The 20,396-nt window shown below is 34.1% G+C and overlaps 1 protein-coding gene and 2 non-coding genes across 5 annotated transcripts; all 3 read left to right on the forward strand.

The window, feature by feature from the left end:
- Positions 1-89: 89 nt before the first annotated feature.
- Positions 90-20,017, forward strand: LOC127098300 (phospholipid-transporting ATPase 2). 3 transcript variants are annotated; one of them, XM_051036855.1, is made up of 25 exons: positions 90-266; positions 2,669-2,896; positions 3,422-3,635; positions 4,066-4,182; positions 4,347-4,439; positions 4,574-4,748; positions 4,836-5,002; positions 5,435-5,539; positions 5,829-5,926; positions 6,018-6,160; positions 6,719-6,815; positions 6,956-7,065; positions 7,152-7,316; positions 9,338-9,492; positions 9,566-9,646; positions 9,857-9,977; positions 16,394-16,500; positions 16,841-16,972; positions 17,261-17,414; positions 17,546-17,663; positions 18,093-18,266; positions 18,486-18,537; positions 18,706-18,833; positions 19,027-19,177; positions 19,474-20,017. In XM_051036855.1, exons 2-25 carry the CDS (start codon positions 2,772-2,774, stop codon positions 19,810-19,812), a joined length of 3,321 nt encoding a protein of 1,106 aa, XP_050892812.1. In that variant the 5' UTR covers positions 90-266; positions 2,669-2,771; the 3' UTR covers positions 19,813-20,017. The 3 variants fall into 3 exon arrangements, 2 of the variants coding, with proteins under 2 accessions (XP_050892812.1, XP_050892813.1); XM_051036856.1 differs by lacking the exon at positions 90-266 and having other exon boundaries at positions 2,668-2,896; positions 3,532-3,635; XR_007793330.1 differs by lacking the exons at positions 19,027-19,177; positions 19,474-20,017 and having other exon boundaries at positions 18,110-18,266.
- Positions 332-423, forward strand: LOC127099508 (small nucleolar RNA snoR26). The gene has a single exon (XR_007794003.1). It is a non-coding gene; the product is annotated as a small nucleolar RNA snoR26 (small nucleolar RNA).
- On the forward strand, positions 491-579 carry LOC127099509 (small nucleolar RNA snoR27). The gene has a single exon (XR_007794004.1). It is a non-coding gene; the product is annotated as a small nucleolar RNA snoR27 (small nucleolar RNA).
- Positions 20,018-20,396: the final 379 nt, after the last annotated feature.

The raw sequence follows: 20,396 nt of genomic DNA on the forward strand, positions 1-20,396 counted from the left end.
AAACATTATTGAATTTTCTAAAGTAAATGATGCACACGTAAGGATGTAACCAACCTTCCCCGAATAAAAGGAATTAAGAAAGTTGACTTCATCTTATAAAAAAAAAAGAGTTGGGTAATTGGGCAAGACCGAATACATATACGAGGGTCCGAATAGCACCAAGGGTTTTACACGGTTCTAAAAATACTGAAAATTCATCATCATTCCACACGCAACTGATAATCGGAGACACGATCCATCTGCAATTCGAAGAAACCAGATCCAAGGTATGAACCTATTATCCTTATTTCGATTTTCACAATCACCGAATGAAGTTTCGTATTCACTCTTCCCAGCATCAGTGATGAGCAATTGTAATTCGTTATCCTTGCACTTTGATTGTTGGTGAAGAAACTTATGGGGAATTATTACTCTGAGATGCTCTTATTACGTATTTCTCTTAATCATTTATTCTAAACTTGTTTCTGTTAATTTGTTTTTTTGTTCGATTAATGGATCTATGATGTTATTTTAAACTGCGTTATCTATCTGAAACCTCATTAGAGGAACTGAGGATGAACTATTATGCTGAGATCCAATTTGAAGACTAATATGAATTATAATTAATAATTAATCAATTACAAGAGTAATACACAAATGAATTATTTTAGCACTCATATCAACTAATTACTAATTGTAAAACCAAAACGTTCTAATAAGAAAGGAAATGAAATTAAGTGCAATTGAAGTTGGATCCTAAAAACAAAGCATCTAAAATGTATTATGCGTTCGGTTTGGATGCGAGGAGAGCATACTCATGTGAAAATGATTCTTGTTTCTCCCCTTTCGCACTGAAACGATCATACGAATCACGCGTTTTGCGGATTGAGATATTTCTCCGTCAATGAATTCTTTTCTTTGGGCTTTGGGTTTTTGGAACGGGATTCATTTAGGATAAATTATTAAAATATATATCTTTTTGTTGACAAAACAAGATGTTAGACTTTCATTTCATTTTTTTTATGACCTAGTGTTATTATGATTTTGGAATATTCTTTAATATTATTTTATCCTTAAAGTTTTTTATACATATTAAAAATTTAATAATTTTATATTGAAAGAATATAATAATTGAAAGAAAGTTAATAGTATTTTATTAAATTGTCCTTAATTATTTGGAAGCTTTTATGCATTATAAATATAAAGTGGAATGTAATGTTATGTTAAAGTTGATTTGGAGTTTGTCGGATCATTGCCCTATTTATCTATTTGTGGATGAGTTGAATTGGTTTCATAAACTGGTATCATAAACCTTTATGTGTGTTTGATTGTTTGTTTGGGTTATAAAGAGTTTGTCATTAAGAAATGGCGATTGTTCAATTTATCTGGAGGAGGTGGGTTCGTTTTGAAGAAGAAATTTAAATTAATCAAAGGAAGTCTTAAGAAATGACATTTAAACCATGAGAGGATTATTGTAGGGAGACTAAAAGTGGTCAAAGAGAGATTGTTGGCCCTTGATAATAAGGGGGAGGTGGATGCATTTAGTGATCCAATAGAGGGAGGAAATTCAATGTGTCATCTCAAGTTTATTCACTATATAGATTGAATTGCAGTATCCATTAGCAGAAGGCTTGAGCGCTTTGGCTTAAAGATGGTATTGCGACTTAAAAAAAAATCACGGGTTGATGTCGAGTAGGAAAATGAGTAAATTCTATTATCACCTTAAATGTTAATGACATTCAAGTGGAGGGAGTTCCAAGAGTTTGTGAAGTTGTTTCCAATTGTTTTGAGAATCACGAATCACTTAAGTCACAAATCAATTTTTTGTGTTTATTTTACTTTTATCAAAATTGTATACATCCTTCCAATTTCGTTAATATATATGTTTATGATATGCAAAACGACTTCACTGTTAATTTCCTTTCCTTTCTTATATTAGAACGTTTTAGTTTTGCAATTAGTAATTAGTTGATATGAGTGCTGAAATAGTTCATTTTGTATTACTCTTGTAATTGAGTAATTATTAATTATTATTCATAGTAGTCAAGTTCGAATTTAAATTTTACGATGTGTGAAAAACTTTTTTTATGCTTACATATTTTCATCTTTCAAATTTTAGTGATTTTGTTTATATGTTGGACTAAGTAAGTAAGCCTTTGTTTATTGGTTGAGACTTTTCCCTCTTATTTATCTGATTATAAGATTATTCACTTCTTTTTGTATGTTAAAGTATCCATGAATCTCATCATTCAGTTCGCCTTTTGTCTAATTAGCTTTAGGTACAAGTGTCATTTCATAATATATCCTAAGTTGTGTACTGAATTCTTTATAGCATTTTGCATTTAGATAAGTCAAGAATAGCAAAGGAGAAAATATGGTATTTTTGTTTTTGTTTTTGGTATAAGTTGTTTGAGAGAACTTATTAAAATAAGTTGGAAACAACTTTTGTATATGCCATAGACTATTGTTATAAGTTCTCCCAAACACTCTGACCCGTGCTTATGTCATATAAGCTCAAATGAGGAGTTCATTAGTCAATCCAAACAAGGTTTAATGTGATAATATAGGCTACTTATTGAGATGGTCGGTTTATTTTAATCATCTCTGATGATATTCTTCCCCTGCATGTATTTTTCATGACATCATGATTTATATTCGAAACTGATTTTTATCTCATTGTTGCTTGCAGGATATGACTGTTTGAGATTTTTTAGAAAATTTTCTCTGAGAGCGTTGCTATGGAGGTGTAGGGGATATCTATCTATCCACAATTAGATGCTCAGAATTCGACAATGAAGCGTTATGTTTACATCGATGATGATGAGTCATCTCACGATCTTTACTGTGATAATCGAATATCAAATAGAAAATATACTTTATTGAACTTTCTTCCAAAAAATTTATGGGAACAGTTCAGGTAAACTTTCTTCTGATGCTGTTTATTACTCATTGTCATTATATTGCAAGTACGACAACATTGATGCGCCCACATAGGCATTTTTGCACACCTTCAAGTGTCTTAAATGCGACATCATTTCCTGTTATATCTGTTTACTGATACTAATCAACAAAGGTTTGATCGCAAGGAGGGAAAATTCATTTGATTGGATCCTCTGTTGACATGCACCATATAGTTTGCACTAGGGAAACATGATTTAAAAGAGTGAAGAAGATGTAAGTAAAAAATAAAACATTAGTTGTGTTTATAAATGTAGAGGATTAGAACATTTTTAATTTGACATTAATGGAACTCATCTCAGATTCTAGGGATTCAGCCTTATTTTAATTTTTTATATTGACCAATCTTCGAGTGTTTTGAATGATTACAGCACATATTTTTCTTAAGAAAAAACTAGTTTTGCTTTGGTGGGAAATTTGTGTGTCAAATTTCTAATGAAATATAAATGTTCTTTAACCCATATGATTTTCCCCTTTTTTTCAGCCGATTCATGAATCAGTACTTTTTGCTGATAGCTTGTCTGCAGTTATGGCCTCTCATTACTCCAGTAAATCCTGCCAGTACATGGGGTCCACTTATCTTTATTTTTGCAGTCTCCGCATCAAAAGAGGCATGGGATGATTACAATAGATATCTTTCAGACAAAAAGGCAAATCAGAAGGAAGTATGGGTTGTTAGGAAAGGTGTCAAGAAACTTGTAAGAACCATATTTTATTTTCTTAAATATATTTTTGTTTTGTTTCTTAGCTTACTTAAGTAAATATGATTTAGCTGAAAACAAAGCAGCCCAAAAGTAAAACAAGTTAAAAAAAACTTAGCTTACAGTCTCCGGCAGTTGGTCTTCAATAACTATCCTTCATTTTGTCTTTTAGTTTATAAAGGGATAATCCGTTGATTTGGATTCAAGATTTGTTACTCTTTCAATTTTGGAATGATTTACTGAGTTTAATCTAAGTCCTTTGCATTAGCTATCTGTTAGGGTTTTTGAAATATAAGGAATTATGTATCAGTGTTTCCCTGTATCTGTCAGAGTGATGTGATCTTTCTCATTTTAAATGATTATCGTGTTCCTTTTGATCGGTAGATCTAATTAGTTTTTGGTGGGGGTTTCATTGACGGTGTTGCAGATTCAAGCCCAGGATATTCATGTAGGTAATATAATATGGCTACGTGAAAATGATGAAGTGCCTTGTGACCTTGTTTTAATTGGCACATCTGATCCCCAAGGAGTTTGCTATATAGAGGTAATTACGTCATGATTCATTCTAAAACTGGTCTTTTACTTGTGTGTGACATTGCAGTAAACATTCCTCTAGTATTCTTCTTTCCTATTTCCTCTTTTTTGGAAAAGAACAACACAATTCATTATGTACATTTCAATGATCTTATTATATGACATTATGTTCAGACGTCTGCACTGGATGGTGAAACTGATTTAAAGACGCGGGTCATACCTTCTGCTTGCATGGGAATTGATGTTGAACTATTACACAAAATTAAGGCAAGATTTGCTTTATTGTAGGAACTATATTTTGTAGAATTGTTTGAAGTTTACTGTCAATTGTAATTATGTAGGACCACTTATTACTTACTCTTGTTCTTTGTGTGTGTGTGTGTGTGCGTGTGCGTGTCTAGGGTGTAATTGAGTGTCCCAGTCCAGATAAAGACGTCAGAAGATTTGATGCAAACATGCGTTTGTACCCCCCTTTTATTGATAATGATGTATGCCCTTTAACCATTAAAAACACAATTCTTCAGTCATGTTACTTGAGAAATACTGAGTGGGCATGTGGAGTTGCTATCTATACAGGCAAGTCCATGTATTACGTATTAAACTTTAGAACCATATTCTTTTTCAGCAAGTTTGAATTTGTATCTGGTGTTTTGTTTTCTTCAGGAAATGAAACCAAATTGGGCATGAGTAGGGGTATCCCAGAACCAAAGCTCACTGCTATGGATGCCATGATCGACAAGCTGACTGGTGCTATATTTATATTCCAAATTGTCGTTGTATTGGTTCTTGGCATAGCAGGTAATGTTTGGAAGGACACAGAAGCAAGGAAAGTAAGTCACAATTTGGAACTCAATCTCTTATCCAATTGTGTCAAATCCTATACCTGTCAAGATTTGTTAAGTCATTTTTGGAATCTTTGTAGTGCTTTCCATTTTATTCTTTCATTTAGTTGTGCTTCCATGGAGGGAGGTTGCATCCCTTGCAATTTTTTTTTTGTTTCTAGTAAGACTAGGTTGGCTTGCTTGTTACTTCCTTTGTGTTCCACGAGAAATATATATACTCAATTGTAATTATTATACTCCTTTGCCTCATTTTTCTTTTGTATCTTTCAAATATTTTCCCCCCATTTTACGTATGTTTAGACTTTTGCCATGTTTCACTACATGCTTGCAATTATTCTCTTGAAGTTTCCATGTTTTGAAATGTTATGTTTTAGAGTCATGTATATAGACCCTCATATTTTTTCCCTTTTCTTTTTCAAGCAATGGTATGTTCTTTACCCTCATGAAGGCCCTTGGTATGAGTTATTGGTAATCCCTTTGCGGTTCGAGCTTCTTTGTTCTATCATGATACCCATTTCAATTAAGGTGAGCCACTGGTAATAGGTTTTGGCATTGCATTCCATTATATAGTTCAACACGCTCTTCATTTATATTCACATTTTAAAAACAACCGTAGTAAAAAAAATTGAGTGGTAGTTTTTTCCAGAAAGAACATTGATGACCTTATTAGCTAAATAAAAGGATGTCATCAAAACTTATGTTCTTATAGAAGTTATTATCTTGGAATAATGCTAATACTAATTATTTAATTTTGGATTATTTTAAGTGTGATCATATCTAAGGTTGATATAGTCAACTGTTGCATCTCTGGCAGGTATCTCTGGATTTAATGAAGAGCATGTATGCAAAGTTTATTGACTGGGACCATCAAATGATTGACCTAGAGACTAGCATTCCATCTCATGCAACAAAGTGAGTGACTGAAGGATCCTGATTCCTAATTACTTTGATGAATTGGAGTTTTCAACACATTTTTTTGAGTTATGTTTGTCATATGTGACAGTACAGCGATAAGCGAGGACCTTGGACAAGTAGAGTACATTTTGACAGACAAAACAGGCACCCTGACTGAAAATAAGATGATATTTAGAAGATGTTGTATTAGTGGCATTTTCTATGGAAACGAGAGTGGAGATGCATTGAGAGGTGTGGTTGGTGAAACTCTTTACTTGTATCGTTGTTACATAATAACTGTATTAGAACCCTTTTTCATTACTGGAAAGAAATTGAAAAGAAATCTTCCGCTTACATGGTTAAGCAGCTACTACAATGCATTTGATAATTATTTGTTTCTGGTATATAAGTTATAACATAATATGGAAAACATTATTTAGCAGAGCTTGCCCTCATACTTTAGGCATTCAGAAGGACTAGCATTATCTGGTCCAAACGTTTCCTTAGTTCACCAGTCTTAGTTTTCTTATTTAAGAACTGTGATTAACAGAAGTACAATGATATGGGTTTCTCGACTAATGGGCATTAATATCATCTGACACGGTCAAGATGGAACACTGATTTTCATAGAAATGCATTAATGGTGCATGGAGTGAATGTAGCACGGGAAAGATTCTATAAATTATATATATTTATGCTTGCACTCATTGACATTTTTCTTTGATCCCTGAATGATCCTATGATATGCTATATGTTTTGGAATGCAAGTTTCCCTGCATGATTAATGACATCCTGTGATATGATCTGCAGATGTAGAGCTTCTTAATGCTGTTTCCAGTGGTTCTTCTGATGCCGTACTATTTGTTACAATTATGGCGATATGTAATACTGTCACACCTACACGAAGGTGATTCTGCCTTCATCCTTGCTAGGCCACAAATATGAAAACTGTCAAAACTGGCATATTTCTTAGTTAAGACAATTTTATTAAACCTTGAGAATAAACGTTTTAAATTTCATACTTGTTTCTGGTACTGTTGCTCATAGCAAAACTGGAGATATCTTGTATAAGGCACAATCTCAGGATGAAGATGCTCTTGTTCAAGCTGCTGCTCAGCTGCATATGATTCTCTTCAATAAAAGTGGAAACATTCTTGGTACATTTTACTTGCTATTTCTTTTGGAAACACAGCTAATTAGTTGGCTACTTGGGCTCATATACTCACGTTCTTTAATATTTCAGAAGTCAAGTTCAACACTACTATACTTCAGTATGAAGTCCTGGAGATCTTAGAGTTCACTTCTGATAGGAAAAGAATGTCAGTAGTGTTGAAAGATTGCCAAAATGGAAAGATCCTTCTCCTGTCAAAAGGAGCAGATGAGGCTATTCTTCCATATGCTCGTGCTGGTTTGTTTGTTTTTTTCTTTTCTTTTCTTTTTTGCTTAACTGTAAGAGAATCAAATATTATTTACATAGGGTGTTTCTTTCGATTCATATTACGACTGTTTGATAGTACCTTCTCCAACTTCATTATAATTTTCTTCTATTCATATGAATCGGCACGATACTGGCTTAGAACCAGTTAAAGTGGTTTCAGACGAGTAGGAAGTGAGCTATCAAGATTTAACTCTCATGCCTTATTGTTAGAACTTGGAACCACCTTGTTATATCCTTACCAAATACAGATGCTAAATGTTTCTCAGTTATGTTAATCTTTTCCTTTTATTCCTTTTAATCTGACCTATATTACACGGGTTCCTGTTCCTTCTCTGTGACCTTGTTTACATGGATGTGACAAACAAAGGCAATCTAATCCAAGTCCAATCAAATTTTATCATATAAGTTAGATTAATTTGATAGCTTTAAAACTGACGTAACTAATCACGGTTAAATGAAACCCAAAATTAAATATTTGATTTGGACTTCTAATCACTGCCTAACTTACCAATGAATATTCCCATGTTTGTGTATCTATCTATTCTATATCACGAGAGCGCGCATACCTGCGTTGCATAGGTACGGGTAGTACCTAGTAGCCGTACAACATTTTTAGAAAAACTATGGTACGGGTACGTCGGTGTAATTTTTTTAAATACAATTATAAAAATAACAAAGGAGTTATATTGTTTAAATAACAACAAAACATTAAAATTACAAAACAATTTGCTTTAAAAAAAGTTAATATCTACGCAATAACATAAATAAATCATATTTAAAAAGTATCCATAAATCAATATTTTTCTCTCCAATATCATTAAAAAGAGCACATCAAATAGATCTCATTCATCTCCACCAATATCCTACATTTTTGTTGCTCCTTTATTATAAATTTTAATATGAGAAGACAGAGATTTGTATGAACAAAAACTAAATCCTCAGCCACTTTGGATTGAGTCTGTTCCTTTTCAATGAGTGAATAAATCTAATTGTGTTCCAATTTTTTTCCACACAAGATGAAGAACTTGTTGTGAAAGAATTTTTTTATTTATAAATAGAATAATTAACCTAATTTTTACTTAGCTAAAAAAGTCCAAATTATACCATCCGAATTTTTAAATAAAAAGTTGGGTACGTGGTACCAAATGTGTACCGATTGGTATACCATCTTAAAAAAAAACAAAAGAAATTGGTACGGCTTCGGTGCGTACCGTACGAGTACCGGTACTCGGTACCGGTACTTTACCTAAAATGGAGAACCCGTGCTTCACAGGCGCGCACACACACACCATTTGCAATAACTATGCCTAACATACTCTGTATCTATGCTTATATTTTTGGTTATATTTTACATAATGCAATGCAAACAGTTCTGCCAAAAGTTGCAAAAATCAAATCTAGAGCAAACCAGTTAAGGTCGAATCATTATAATGGGTTTCTTCATAAAACATTGCTTTGATCTGTTGAGATTTTATATCATCCGAATTTAAAAAAAAAAGTTGGATACGCGGTACCAAATGTGTACCGATTGGTGTACCATCTTAAAGAAAAAACAAAAAAAATTGGTACGGCTTCGGTGCGTACCGTATGAGTACCGGCACCCGGTACCGGTACTTTATCTAAAATGGAGTACCCGTGCTTCACAGGCGCACACACACACCATTTGCAATAACTATGCCTAACATACTCTGTATCTATGCTTATATTTTTGGTTATATTTTACATAATGCAATGCAAACAGTTCTGCCAAAAGTTGCAAAAATCAAATCTAGAGCAAACCAGTTAAGGTCAAATCATTATAATGGGTTTCTTCATAAAACATTGCTTTGATCTGTTGAGATTTTGTCCAAACTTATCAGGTCAATTTTACTGATCAAAGTTTCAAAACTGAACTGAAACAACTAATGAACTGCCTAGAATGTGATTACTCTGATGCCTGCATTTGTTGAGCAGTTATTTAGTTTTATAACTGACACCATTACTTACTGCAGGGCAGCAAACCCGTCACTTCGTTGAAGCTGTGGAACAATATGCTCACTTGGGATTACGTACACTATGTTTAGCTTGGCGTGAGTTAAAGAAAGATGAATATCAAGATTGGTCCTTGATGTTTAAAGAAGCCAGTAGCACTTTGGTTGATAGGGAGGTAAAGGAGACACTTTTTACTGATTTTATATAATGTATAAGAACGTGTCTTCTTAGTTTAATATACTTTACAGTGGAGAGTAGCTGAGGTCTGCCAAAGAGTAGAACATGACTTGGAAATTCTTGGTGTTACGGCGATAGAAGATCGCTTACAGGTGAATATGCTGATAGCAATCTATTTTTAGATAGTCCTTACCTTTATATTTGTCATCTGATTTAAGATCATAATTATAAAATCCTATATTTTTACTGAGCTTCTATCTATTTTAGATAGTTAAAGGGATAAAGGGAAAAAAAATTAAAGCAGGACTTTCCCTTGTGTTTATGTGATGGCCGTCATTTCTTTTTTATTTGATATCTTTCAGGAAGGAGTTCCTGAAACAATAGAAACACTAAGGAAAGCTGGAATAAATTTTTGGATGCTAACAGGAGACAAACAGAATACTGCAATACAAATTGCCCTGTCATGTAATTTCATTTCCCCAGGTAGTGCACATTAGCGATCATGCGAACATTGTAGTTTTACTGTGTCATGTAAATAGTACCCTTATTGTGTCTGTTCAAAGAATCAAGCTACATAAGAGTCTCAATATGATCTATGGTTTCCCTACCATTCTCTTATTATATGTAGAAACAAATGAACTTATATATGTGTTCACGTCACAAATCTCCTTTTGTCTCTTTTGTTTGAGGAGAAGCTTATAAGTGGTTAAAGAAACAAACAATATGTATTTCTTTGATATATTAGTAAGTAATACATGAAAGGTATTTATAGAATACAAGGACAGATCAATAATCCTAATTCTGGCCAGAGAATCAAAGCAATTATTCTCCCTTTAAATGCTAATTCTAAATATGGTAGAAGACAACTAATTACTAATTCTTAATAGCTAATTACTAATTATTATTTACAATGAATATTATGTTGAGCTGTCTAACACTGAATCTGTTGATTCTGTACTTATCTCTCTAATAACTTCCAACACCCCCCCTCAAGTTGGCATGAATATATCATTCATTGCAAGCTTGCTCACCATATCATCAAATTGTCTCTTTGGAAGACTCTTTGTGAGAACATCTGCTACTTGACTTGTGGTAGGTACATAGGTCATACAAATTTCACCACTGTCAATTTTTTCTTTAATGAAGTGCTTGTCCACTTCAACATGTTTCATTCTGTCGTGTAGGACAGGATTATGGGAAATGGAAATAACTGCCTTATTATCACAGTAGACTTTAATTGGTGTTGGGCTAGAGACCTTTAATTCCTCCATGAATTTTTTAATCCATAATACTTCACGAAAACCATGGGCTACGGAGCGGAATTCAGCCTCTGCACTGCTCCTAGCTACGACATTTTGTTTTTTACTTCTCCATGTAACTAAGTTTCCACCTACAAAAGTACAATAGCCTGAAGTAGACCTCCTGTCATTTATATTACCTGCCCAATCAGCATCTGTGTAAGCTTCCACTTGTATATGCCCGCTGTTTTTGAACATCAATCCCTTCCCTGGAGTTCCTTTTAAATATCTCAATATTCTGAAAATAGCTTCAAAATGAGTAGGTCCTGGTGCATGCATAAACTGACTTATCACACTTACTGCAAAAGCTATATCAGGCCTTGTATGAGACAAATAAATTAGTCTACCGGCCAGTCGTTGGTAGCGTTCCCTTTTTTCCACTTCATCTTTAGATGCTACCTTCAGTTTTACATTGAGATCCATTGGTGTTTCTGCTGCTTTACATCCTGTCATCCCTGTTTCTGTGAGTAAATCAAGTATATATTTGCGTTGGTTGAGAAAGATTCCCTCCCTAGACCTTGCGAACTCCATCCCGAGAAAATACTTTAATTTTCCAAGGTCCTTGATATCAAATTCAACTTCAAGTCTTCTCTTTAGATCACCCATCTCGTTAACATCATCTCCTGTAATGATAATGTCATCGACATACACAATTAAAATAGCAATCTTACCTTCATCTGAATGCTTAAAGAACAATGTGTGATCTGCTTGACTTTGGGTGAAATCATGTTTCTTAACAACACTTCCAAATCTTTCAAACCAGGCCCCTGGTGATTGTTTTAATCCATATAAGGACTTTTTCAATTTGCAGACTTTGTCCCGTCCAAGATTTTCTTCAAATCCAGGAGGTAAACTCATATATACTTCTTCATGTAATTCTCCATTCAAAAAAGCATTTTTAACATCAAATTGATGTAGTGGCCAATTGAAATTTACTGCAAGAGAGAGAAGAATTCTGATGGAATTAATCTTAGCAACAAGGGCAAAGGTCTCTTGGTAGTCTATACCATGAGTTTGAGTAAAACCTTTTGCTACTAGCCTTGCTTTGTACCTTTCTACACTTCCATCAGCCTTGCATTTCATTGTAAAGACCCATTTACATCCAACTGCCCTTTTGTTATGAGGTAGAACAGTGATACTCCAAGTATTATTTTTCCTTAGAGCATCCATCTCTTCTTTCACTGCTAATTTCCAATTCGGATCACCTAATGCTTCTTGAATAGTTCTGGGCACAAACAAATTCGAAATCCTAGACACATATGCCTTGTGAGTGTGTGATAACTTGTCATATGACAAGTAATTAGACATGGGGTGTTTAGTGCATGTTCGAGTACGTTTCCTATCAGCAATTGGGATATTAAGGTCAGGAATTTTTTTTCTCAAAGCAATAGGAAGATTCATATCAGGAAAAGACAAATCCAGTAAATCATTGGAAGAGTAAGATGGATTACCAGATGAAGAACTAGAAGGAGAAGTTTCAGTAGGACCTTCACTTGGCAAATCAGATTGGATTTTTTCCGGAGAGACAATTGGATTTGTAATACCTTTGTGAAACCTTTTTCGGACATACACTTGAAGTTGAGGATTATGATCCTCAATCAGTTTTTCTCCCCCTGTTTCAGACATTATATTATCCGACAATTCAAGATTAAGCATTCTGGGTTCTGGATGATTTGTAGTCACAATATCATTCAGTGCAGGTAAAGTTTCCCAAAAATTATCTTCATTATCAACACAATGATTCTCCCCATGAAGAGAATTTTTATTAAAAAAAGGTTGATTTTCAACAAAATTGACATCCATACTTTCAAAAAATTTCTTTGTTATTGGGTTAAAACATTTGTAGCCCTTTTTATTTGAAGCGTAGCCAAGAAAAACACATTTTTCAGCTTTAGGATCCAATTTGGAACGGAAAATATCTGGGATGTAGACATAACAAACACAACCAAAAACTTTAAGGGGAAGATCCGCAATGATGCGAGATGTGGGAAAATAATTTTGTAAAACTTGCAAAGGAGTCTCATATTTTAAAACACGAGATGGCATTCTATTGATGAGGTAACAAGCAGTTAATAAGGCATTTCCCCAAAGATATTTAGGTACATTCATAGAAAACATAATAGCTCTAGTAACTTCAAGGAGATGTCTATTTTTTCTTTCAGCAATACCATTTTGTTGTGGAATATCACGACAAGTGGATTGATGAATTATCCCCTTAGCTACTAAGAATGTACTTAGATATTTGTTGAAATATTCAGTGCCATTGTCAGACCTTAGAATGCCAATCTTAGTTTGAAATTGGTTTTCAATCATTTGAAAAAAATCTTTAAACCTTTGTTCTACTTCAGATTTTTTTCTAAGAGATAAACCCAACACACACGTGTATGGTCATCAATAAATGTCACAAACCATTTTTTTCGAGACATAGTTTTAATTTTTGAAGGACCCCAAACATCACTATGGATTAAATGAAAAGGTTGCGAAGCAGAATAAACTTTTGAAGTAAAAGATACGCAATGATCTTTAGCTAAGTGACAAGCTTCACAATGAAATTGAGAGGAATTTATTTCTTTGGAAAATTTTGAAAATAAATACTTAAGATAAGGGAAACTAGGATGGCCTAATCTTTTATGCCATAACATAAGTTGATCTGAAACGGGAGGTAAAGTTCCACTGTTTAAACCAAAAACCATTGCATTTCCAAGAGGAGTTTCATCAAAGTAGTACAATCCATTCATCTCTCTAGCAGTTCCAATCATCTTCCCCGAGTTCTGGTCCTGAAAAACACAAGTGGAAGAATGAAAAATGACAGAACAATTAGTGTCCTTAGACAATTTATGAACAGATAGAAGATTGCAAGCAAATTTAGGAACGTGTAAAACAGATTGCAAAGTAATTTGCTCTGAAATTTTTATGCTACCTTTGCCTGCAATACTAGAATAACTACCATCAGCAATCCTTACTTTTTCAGACCCGGAACAAGGGAAATAGGAATTGAATAAATGAGAGCAATTGGTCATATGTTCAGATGCCCCTGAATCTATTATCCAAGGGTTGGAGTGGTTTTGGACAGATAATGCCCAAGAATTCTTACCTGTTTGTGCCACAGTTCCAACCGCAACAGTAGGTTATGAATTGAACTTTAGAAGTTTAAAAAGGTGATCCATTTGCTCCTTAGTAAATGGAGACGAGTCAGCCTCATTGGTTGTAGAAGTAGGGCGGTCACCAAACCTTCCAGCCTTTCTGTTATTTGGCCTACCATGTAGTGTGACGATTTTGACCACAGTAGTCGCAAACTAAATGGTTCTTGTCACCACCTCGTGGATTAGGGAAAGGTTTGCGATTGACTAAAGGAATAGCCAGTGCAGATCCTTCGACTGGTGGAGGGACAATGACAACCTTTTTTCCAAGCATCACCTGCCTGCGACTCTCTTCGCGACGCACTTCAGCAAATACTTCACCAATTGGAGGGATAGGATGCCTGCCAAGAATTCGGCCACGAACCTCATCAAACTCAATATTTAGACCTGCAAGAAACTTGAAGCCACGACGAACATCCACCATCTTCTTGTAGTGCTTGTAGCCCTCGGGTGACTTCCACTCATATACATTGAACAGATCCAAATCTTGCCAAATACGCTTGAGACAATTGAAGTATTTCGTAACAGAATCTTCAGCTTGACGAATTTCTCTAAGCTGGAGAGTTAATTCATAAATTTGGGATTGGTTGTCCAAATCAGAATACATCTGAGTGACACTTTCCCAAAGATCTTTTGCAGTAGCATAACAAAGATAGTTTGCACCTATCTCTTCAGTCATGGAATTGACTTACCATGTCATGACCATGGAATTTTCAGCATCCCAACTATCGTAGTCTGCACCTTCCTTGTCTGGTTGTTTCTTGTCTCCAGTGATGTAGCCAATTTTTCCTCTCCCCCTGAGATACAAACGGACAGACTGTGACCACCGAAAATAATTAGGACCGTTCAGTCGAATTGTTGTAATCTGAACAGGGTGGTTTTCATGGTATGTCCTGACAGATTGAGGTATTTCAGTTTTAGGTGAAGAATGTTTGGGTGAATGCTGGGACTCGGTATCAGACGAGTGATCAGACATTGTGGGATGGAAAAATGAAAAAAAACGGAAGCAAAAGAAAAAAACCTAAGGAATTCTTCCAGCAACTGATACCATAAAGAAACAAACAATATGTATTTCTTTGATATATTAGTAAGTAATACATGAAAGGTATTTATAGAATACAAGGACAGATCAATAATCCTAATTCTGGCCTGAGAATCAAAGCAATTATTCTCCCTTTAAATGCTAATTCTAAATATGGTAGAAGACAACTAATTACTAATTCTTAATAGCTAATTACTAATTATTATTTACAATGAATATTATGTTGAGCTGTATAACACTGAATCTGTTGATTATGTACTCATCTCTCTAATAACTTCCAACAGTGGTAAACCTGTCTAAATCCTTAACCGTGGCAAGGGTGGAGTAGATTTTTTGACAGGGGTAGCCAAAGAGAATGAACAGCATATATGAAATGATTAATTTAAACATAAACTGTTTTCAAAATCCAATTACATTTAAAATGAAGAAGTTTTAAACTTTTGGAGTGATATACATACCCCCCCCTCAAAGAACACTAGGCCGCTCCCTGACTGATATGGTACTTGACATAGTTCCTTTGCATTGCATGATTACAAAAAGTTACTACCTATTAAACATTTTCACAGCTTTTCTTTATTCACCTTACTCCTTTATGAGTCAAGACCCTCTCCATTTTTTTCTCACCATTTTCTCAATCACTAATGTTGTGTGTAAATAACACATTTCTAAGACATGTGACATATATTAAGTATTTATGTGGCTTTATACACAAAACTATAGTAATTGAACTCTCCATTTCATTTAGAAAATGGAGAGGATCCCTACTCCCCCTTTATACGTATTGGATATGTGCTTTTTTACTTCTTGCCTGTCATCTTTATTTGTTTGTTTATTATTCCAAGGAATAGTTTAATATTTAAAACAGAAATTAAGTTTGAGACTGTTCTTATTTTTGGGAACCAAATCTCATTAAAAAATTCTGGCTTGAGATTGAAATTTTGAAGTGTCTAGGGTATGACAAAGGTGAGTTATGCTGTACTAAGCATCACAAGACAGTTTTTGTATCCTAATGAATTGAAGTTCAAGTGTCCAACTAATAGTGCCAGGAAAAGTATAATTTGTACCCTTAATTCAAACTGTCTAACAATTAAATAACTGAGAAGAGTTCAGAAAATATCTAGAAAACCTTATATGTTTTGAAAATGTCTCAAATCCCATCATGAATTGAAGTTTCTGGTACACAGCTTGGGCTATCAACATAGATAAACACACTAGGTTCAACCTTAATTTATCTGAATGCTGCGCTTGTAGTCCCATTTTTGAAGAGCTTGGATATGTGAGGATGTTCACAGTTTGCTTTAAATTTTACTATTGTTCAATCAATGTCATGCATTTTTCTTTGGAGTTATTTTATTTTATTTTATTTATGGTTGTCATACTCCAGAGCCTTTTTCAATTTCCTCCCCTTTAAATTCATAGAACCGAAGGGACAGCTTCTACTAATTGATGGAAAAACAGAAGATGAAGTTTGTAGAAGTTTAGAAAGAGTGCTTCGTACAATGCGGATAACTACCTCAGAGCCCAAGGTACGCTTACTTTGTATCAATTTAGAATCCAGTGATTGGGAAGCTTTGCTTACTTGGTGTTCTTTTTCTTGTTCATTCTGTTTTTTGAGTTTTGTGGTTTCTTTTGGACCTTGGAGGATATGTTATTATTTGCTCGTGGTACTCTTTGTCTTTGTCTTATTTACTAAATTTATTTTCCAACCTAAAGTAATAATAATATCTTGTGAAATGCTTCTTGTATTGTATGCATTCATCGCTGTGTCCGGATATAACATTCTTTTTAGTAAACAATATAATTCAGATCAGGATAGTTTAAAAGGTTTTGAAGTTAATCTTTTCATTGTTCTGCTCTGTCAATCAGGATGTGGCTTTTGTTGTTGATGGATGGGCTCTTGAGATAGCACTTAAACACTACCGCAAAGCTTTCACTGAGCTGGCAGTGTTGTCAAGGACTGCTATATGCTGTCGTGTGACACCATCGCAAAAAGCACAGGTGTTTTTTTTACAACAGTACTGGTGTATAAAATTATGTTGCCTGGTCTTGTTTTAAGAAGCTATATTTTACATTCATTTTTTCTAAGTTTCTATTCTCTGTTATATTCTTGGCTTGTCCATCTTGGTTCTATTTAACTAACTTATTAGAAGATGAAGGACAAGACAAGGCCAAATATTTTTTGTTTTCCTCTTGGTGGAGAACATAATACTGCTGTTTGTATTGTTTCTGTTAATTTATCAAAAAATTACGGCATTGGTGTGACTTGTATACCACTATTTGATGCAGCTTGTACAGATATTAAAATCATGTGATTATAGAACATTGGCAATTGGCGATGGAGGAAATGATGTAAGGATGATACAACAAGCAGATATTGGTGTGGGCATAAGTGGCCGAGAAGGATTGCAGGCAGCAAGAGCAGCTGATTACAGCATTGGAAGTAAGCCTTTGTTTATGGTTCAGTTTATGTTCCTGTTCTGTATCAGAAAAAACTTTTCCATGTTGTTCTTACTAGCAGAGAAAAATACCAGATTTCAGTAATGATATTATGATTCTTTTGTTAATTTGCAGAGTTTAGATTCCTAAAGAGATTAATTTTGGTCCATGGCCGGTATTCATACAACCGTACAGCATTTCTCTCCCAGTATTCATTCTATAAGTCCTTATTGATATGCTTCATCCAAATCTTGTGAGTTTTCTAACAACAATGGCCTTCCTTTTTCTTTTCATCATTAAACAGTAAACTATTTCGAATATTGATGCATGTAGAAAAATATTCTGAATACTAATTCAATTGTATCAAGAGTACAAGCACTGATCTCAATATATAGACGAGCTCTAACTATGGGTCTGATCAATGGGCCTAATACAAAAAATTCTAATAATAGTATACATACATACACAACAATGCCCTAGCAAGAAGTCCAGGGTAATTGTTTATTATGAAAGTACACAAAAACCCACACAAGTGGCTCCAAAAAAGTAAACATCAACAACATGTTGTTTCTCTTTTCTCTCTATCCTTGTTTGATTACGAATGTTGCAATGCAAGAGAAGTACATTTAAATTTCTTTCTATTCTCAAACTTTTAAGGTACTGACAAGTTATTCTATTTCAGTTTTTCATTTATTTCAGGCGTTTCTGGAACCAGCCTCTTCAATTCTGTTAGCTTGATGGCTTATAATGTTTTCTACACTAGTGTTCCTGTTCTGGTCAGTGTGCTTGACAAAGATCTTAGTGAGGAAACTGTGCTCCACCATCCTCAAATTTTATTCTACTGCCAAGCAGGAAGGTTTGCCATTTTTGCTGCTATTTTTCTCACTTTTTAAAATTCTATCAAGCCTTCTCATTTTTTTTAATATATTGGTAGCTGCATTTTATGACAACAATCAAAATTTATTACAGCTGAAAATCCTTTTTAACAAACCAAAGTGTAAACATGTTATTTAACTTGTGCTGAATATAACAACTTCATTGGTGAACATCAAACTAACTGTCACTATTGGAACAGGCTTCTAAATCCAAGTACATTTGCTGGATGGTTTGGGCGATCCCTCTTCCATGTAAGCGTTGCTTATGAGTGTATTTATATAAATGATAACCAATATCTATAAATTACTGATTCTTAAGAAGCTTATCATCTCGAGTTGTGCCCTAAATCTATTATTATTTAATTTCGGGAACATTATATGGCAGTATAGTTCCTCATTGTTATTGATTGTCATTTGCAGGCAGTAGTTGTATTTATAATAAGCATACATTCATATGCCTACGATAAGAGTGAAATGGAGGAGGTTTCAATGGTTGCACTTTCTGGTTGTATATGGTTGCAGGCTTTTGTAATAACAATGGAGACCAAGTAAGCTTAAATATTAGTACTGCTTTAGATGCTTTTCTGTTAGTAGAATTACTTTTTTGCTTGATTGCAAATGTAATTAAATCGGTAACAGAACTTGAAAAGATCGATTAGTTTGAAAGTATATGTTAGTTGCTTGAACCTGCTGGAAAAAATTATACGGTTTGATTGTTTGACCTATGTTTGATGCCTGCAGTTCATTTACAATATTGCAATATCTTGCTATATGGGGCAACTTGGCTGCCTTTTATGTCATCAACTGGATCTTTAGTGCTCTTCCTTCGTCAGGGATGTATACAATTATGTTCCGGTTGTGTCGACAACCATCATATTGGATAACAATATTTGTAAGTAAATTTCTTCATCTTTTGCCATCAATGGAATGATCTTCACTCTCATTTTAACCCCTCTCTCTTTTTCTCTTCCATTTCTCCCTTCATGAAGAATGCATACATTATTTTGTTGTGTTTGTTACTTTCTCTGTAAGTTTTTGTAAACAAAAAGCAAAGGGAAAATATAGTGAGATTTTTGTAACAACTGAAAATGTAAACAACAAACATAGCAAACATAATCCCATTATTTCCTTGTTCTCGTTTCGTTTGTCAGTTCATGAGATTTCACAATTAAATCTTTTTTGATACAGCTCATGACTGCTGCTGGGATGGGTCCAATTCTAGCCATCAAGTACTTTAGATATACATATAAATCGAGCAAAATCAATATACTTCAGCAGGCCGAACGCGTAGGGGGACCAATTTTGTCTCTTGCCACCATTGAGCCTCAGCTCAGATCTATGGAGAAAGATGTTTCTACATTGTCAATAGCACAACCCAAAAACAGAAATCCTGTATTTGAACCTCTGCTATCAGATTCTCCAAATTCTACGAGAAGATCTTTCGGACCAGGAGCACCATTTGATTTTTTTCAGCCACAGTCTAGATTATCATTTTCTAACTACACAAGAAATAGCAAGGATAAATAAAATCAACAAGCAGTTGGAAGAGCAGTATATGCTGCAGCTTAATTTGTATATCCCTTTTTTGACTAAGTTTACATTGTTAGTTCCTTGTTTACTGATATTATTATTGTAAATTGGCCCCTCTAAAATGTCTTTATATAATTGATGACGTTAAGATAAAAGGAAATAAATGCTCATTAATCTATAGATTATATATATCTATTATATATATCTTATTGTCTTGTAATTTTGTTTGCATTTTTTTTTGTTTTCTAACTTCTGAAGGGATACAGATTTCACTGTTTCAGTCTCCAATATTTTATCTTCTTTTTATCACAATTATTTATTTTAAGAATTTTACATTTTATTAACAAATCAAATAAACTTATATTTAAAAAATTACAAAATAAACTGAACCTTAGTATTTGCTGACAAAAAGATAACTGACAAAGATGGTGAGGGCAGATAAGGGACCTCATGCCCAGACAAAATAAAGTTTGGGTTGTTTCCTCTCTGCACACCACCATTATCCAAACCTTACCAACCAGAAGAGTTGCTGACTCTAAACATAACCCCTATGATTTACTCCCCTACCTACTCTAGGAAAT

This window comes from Lathyrus oleraceus, chromosome 6, assembly GCF_024323335.1.
Source record: "Lathyrus oleraceus cultivar Zhongwan6 chromosome 6, CAAS_Psat_ZW6_1.0, whole genome shotgun sequence".
NCBI lineage: Eukaryota > Viridiplantae > Streptophyta > Magnoliopsida > Fabales > Fabaceae > Lathyrus > Lathyrus oleraceus.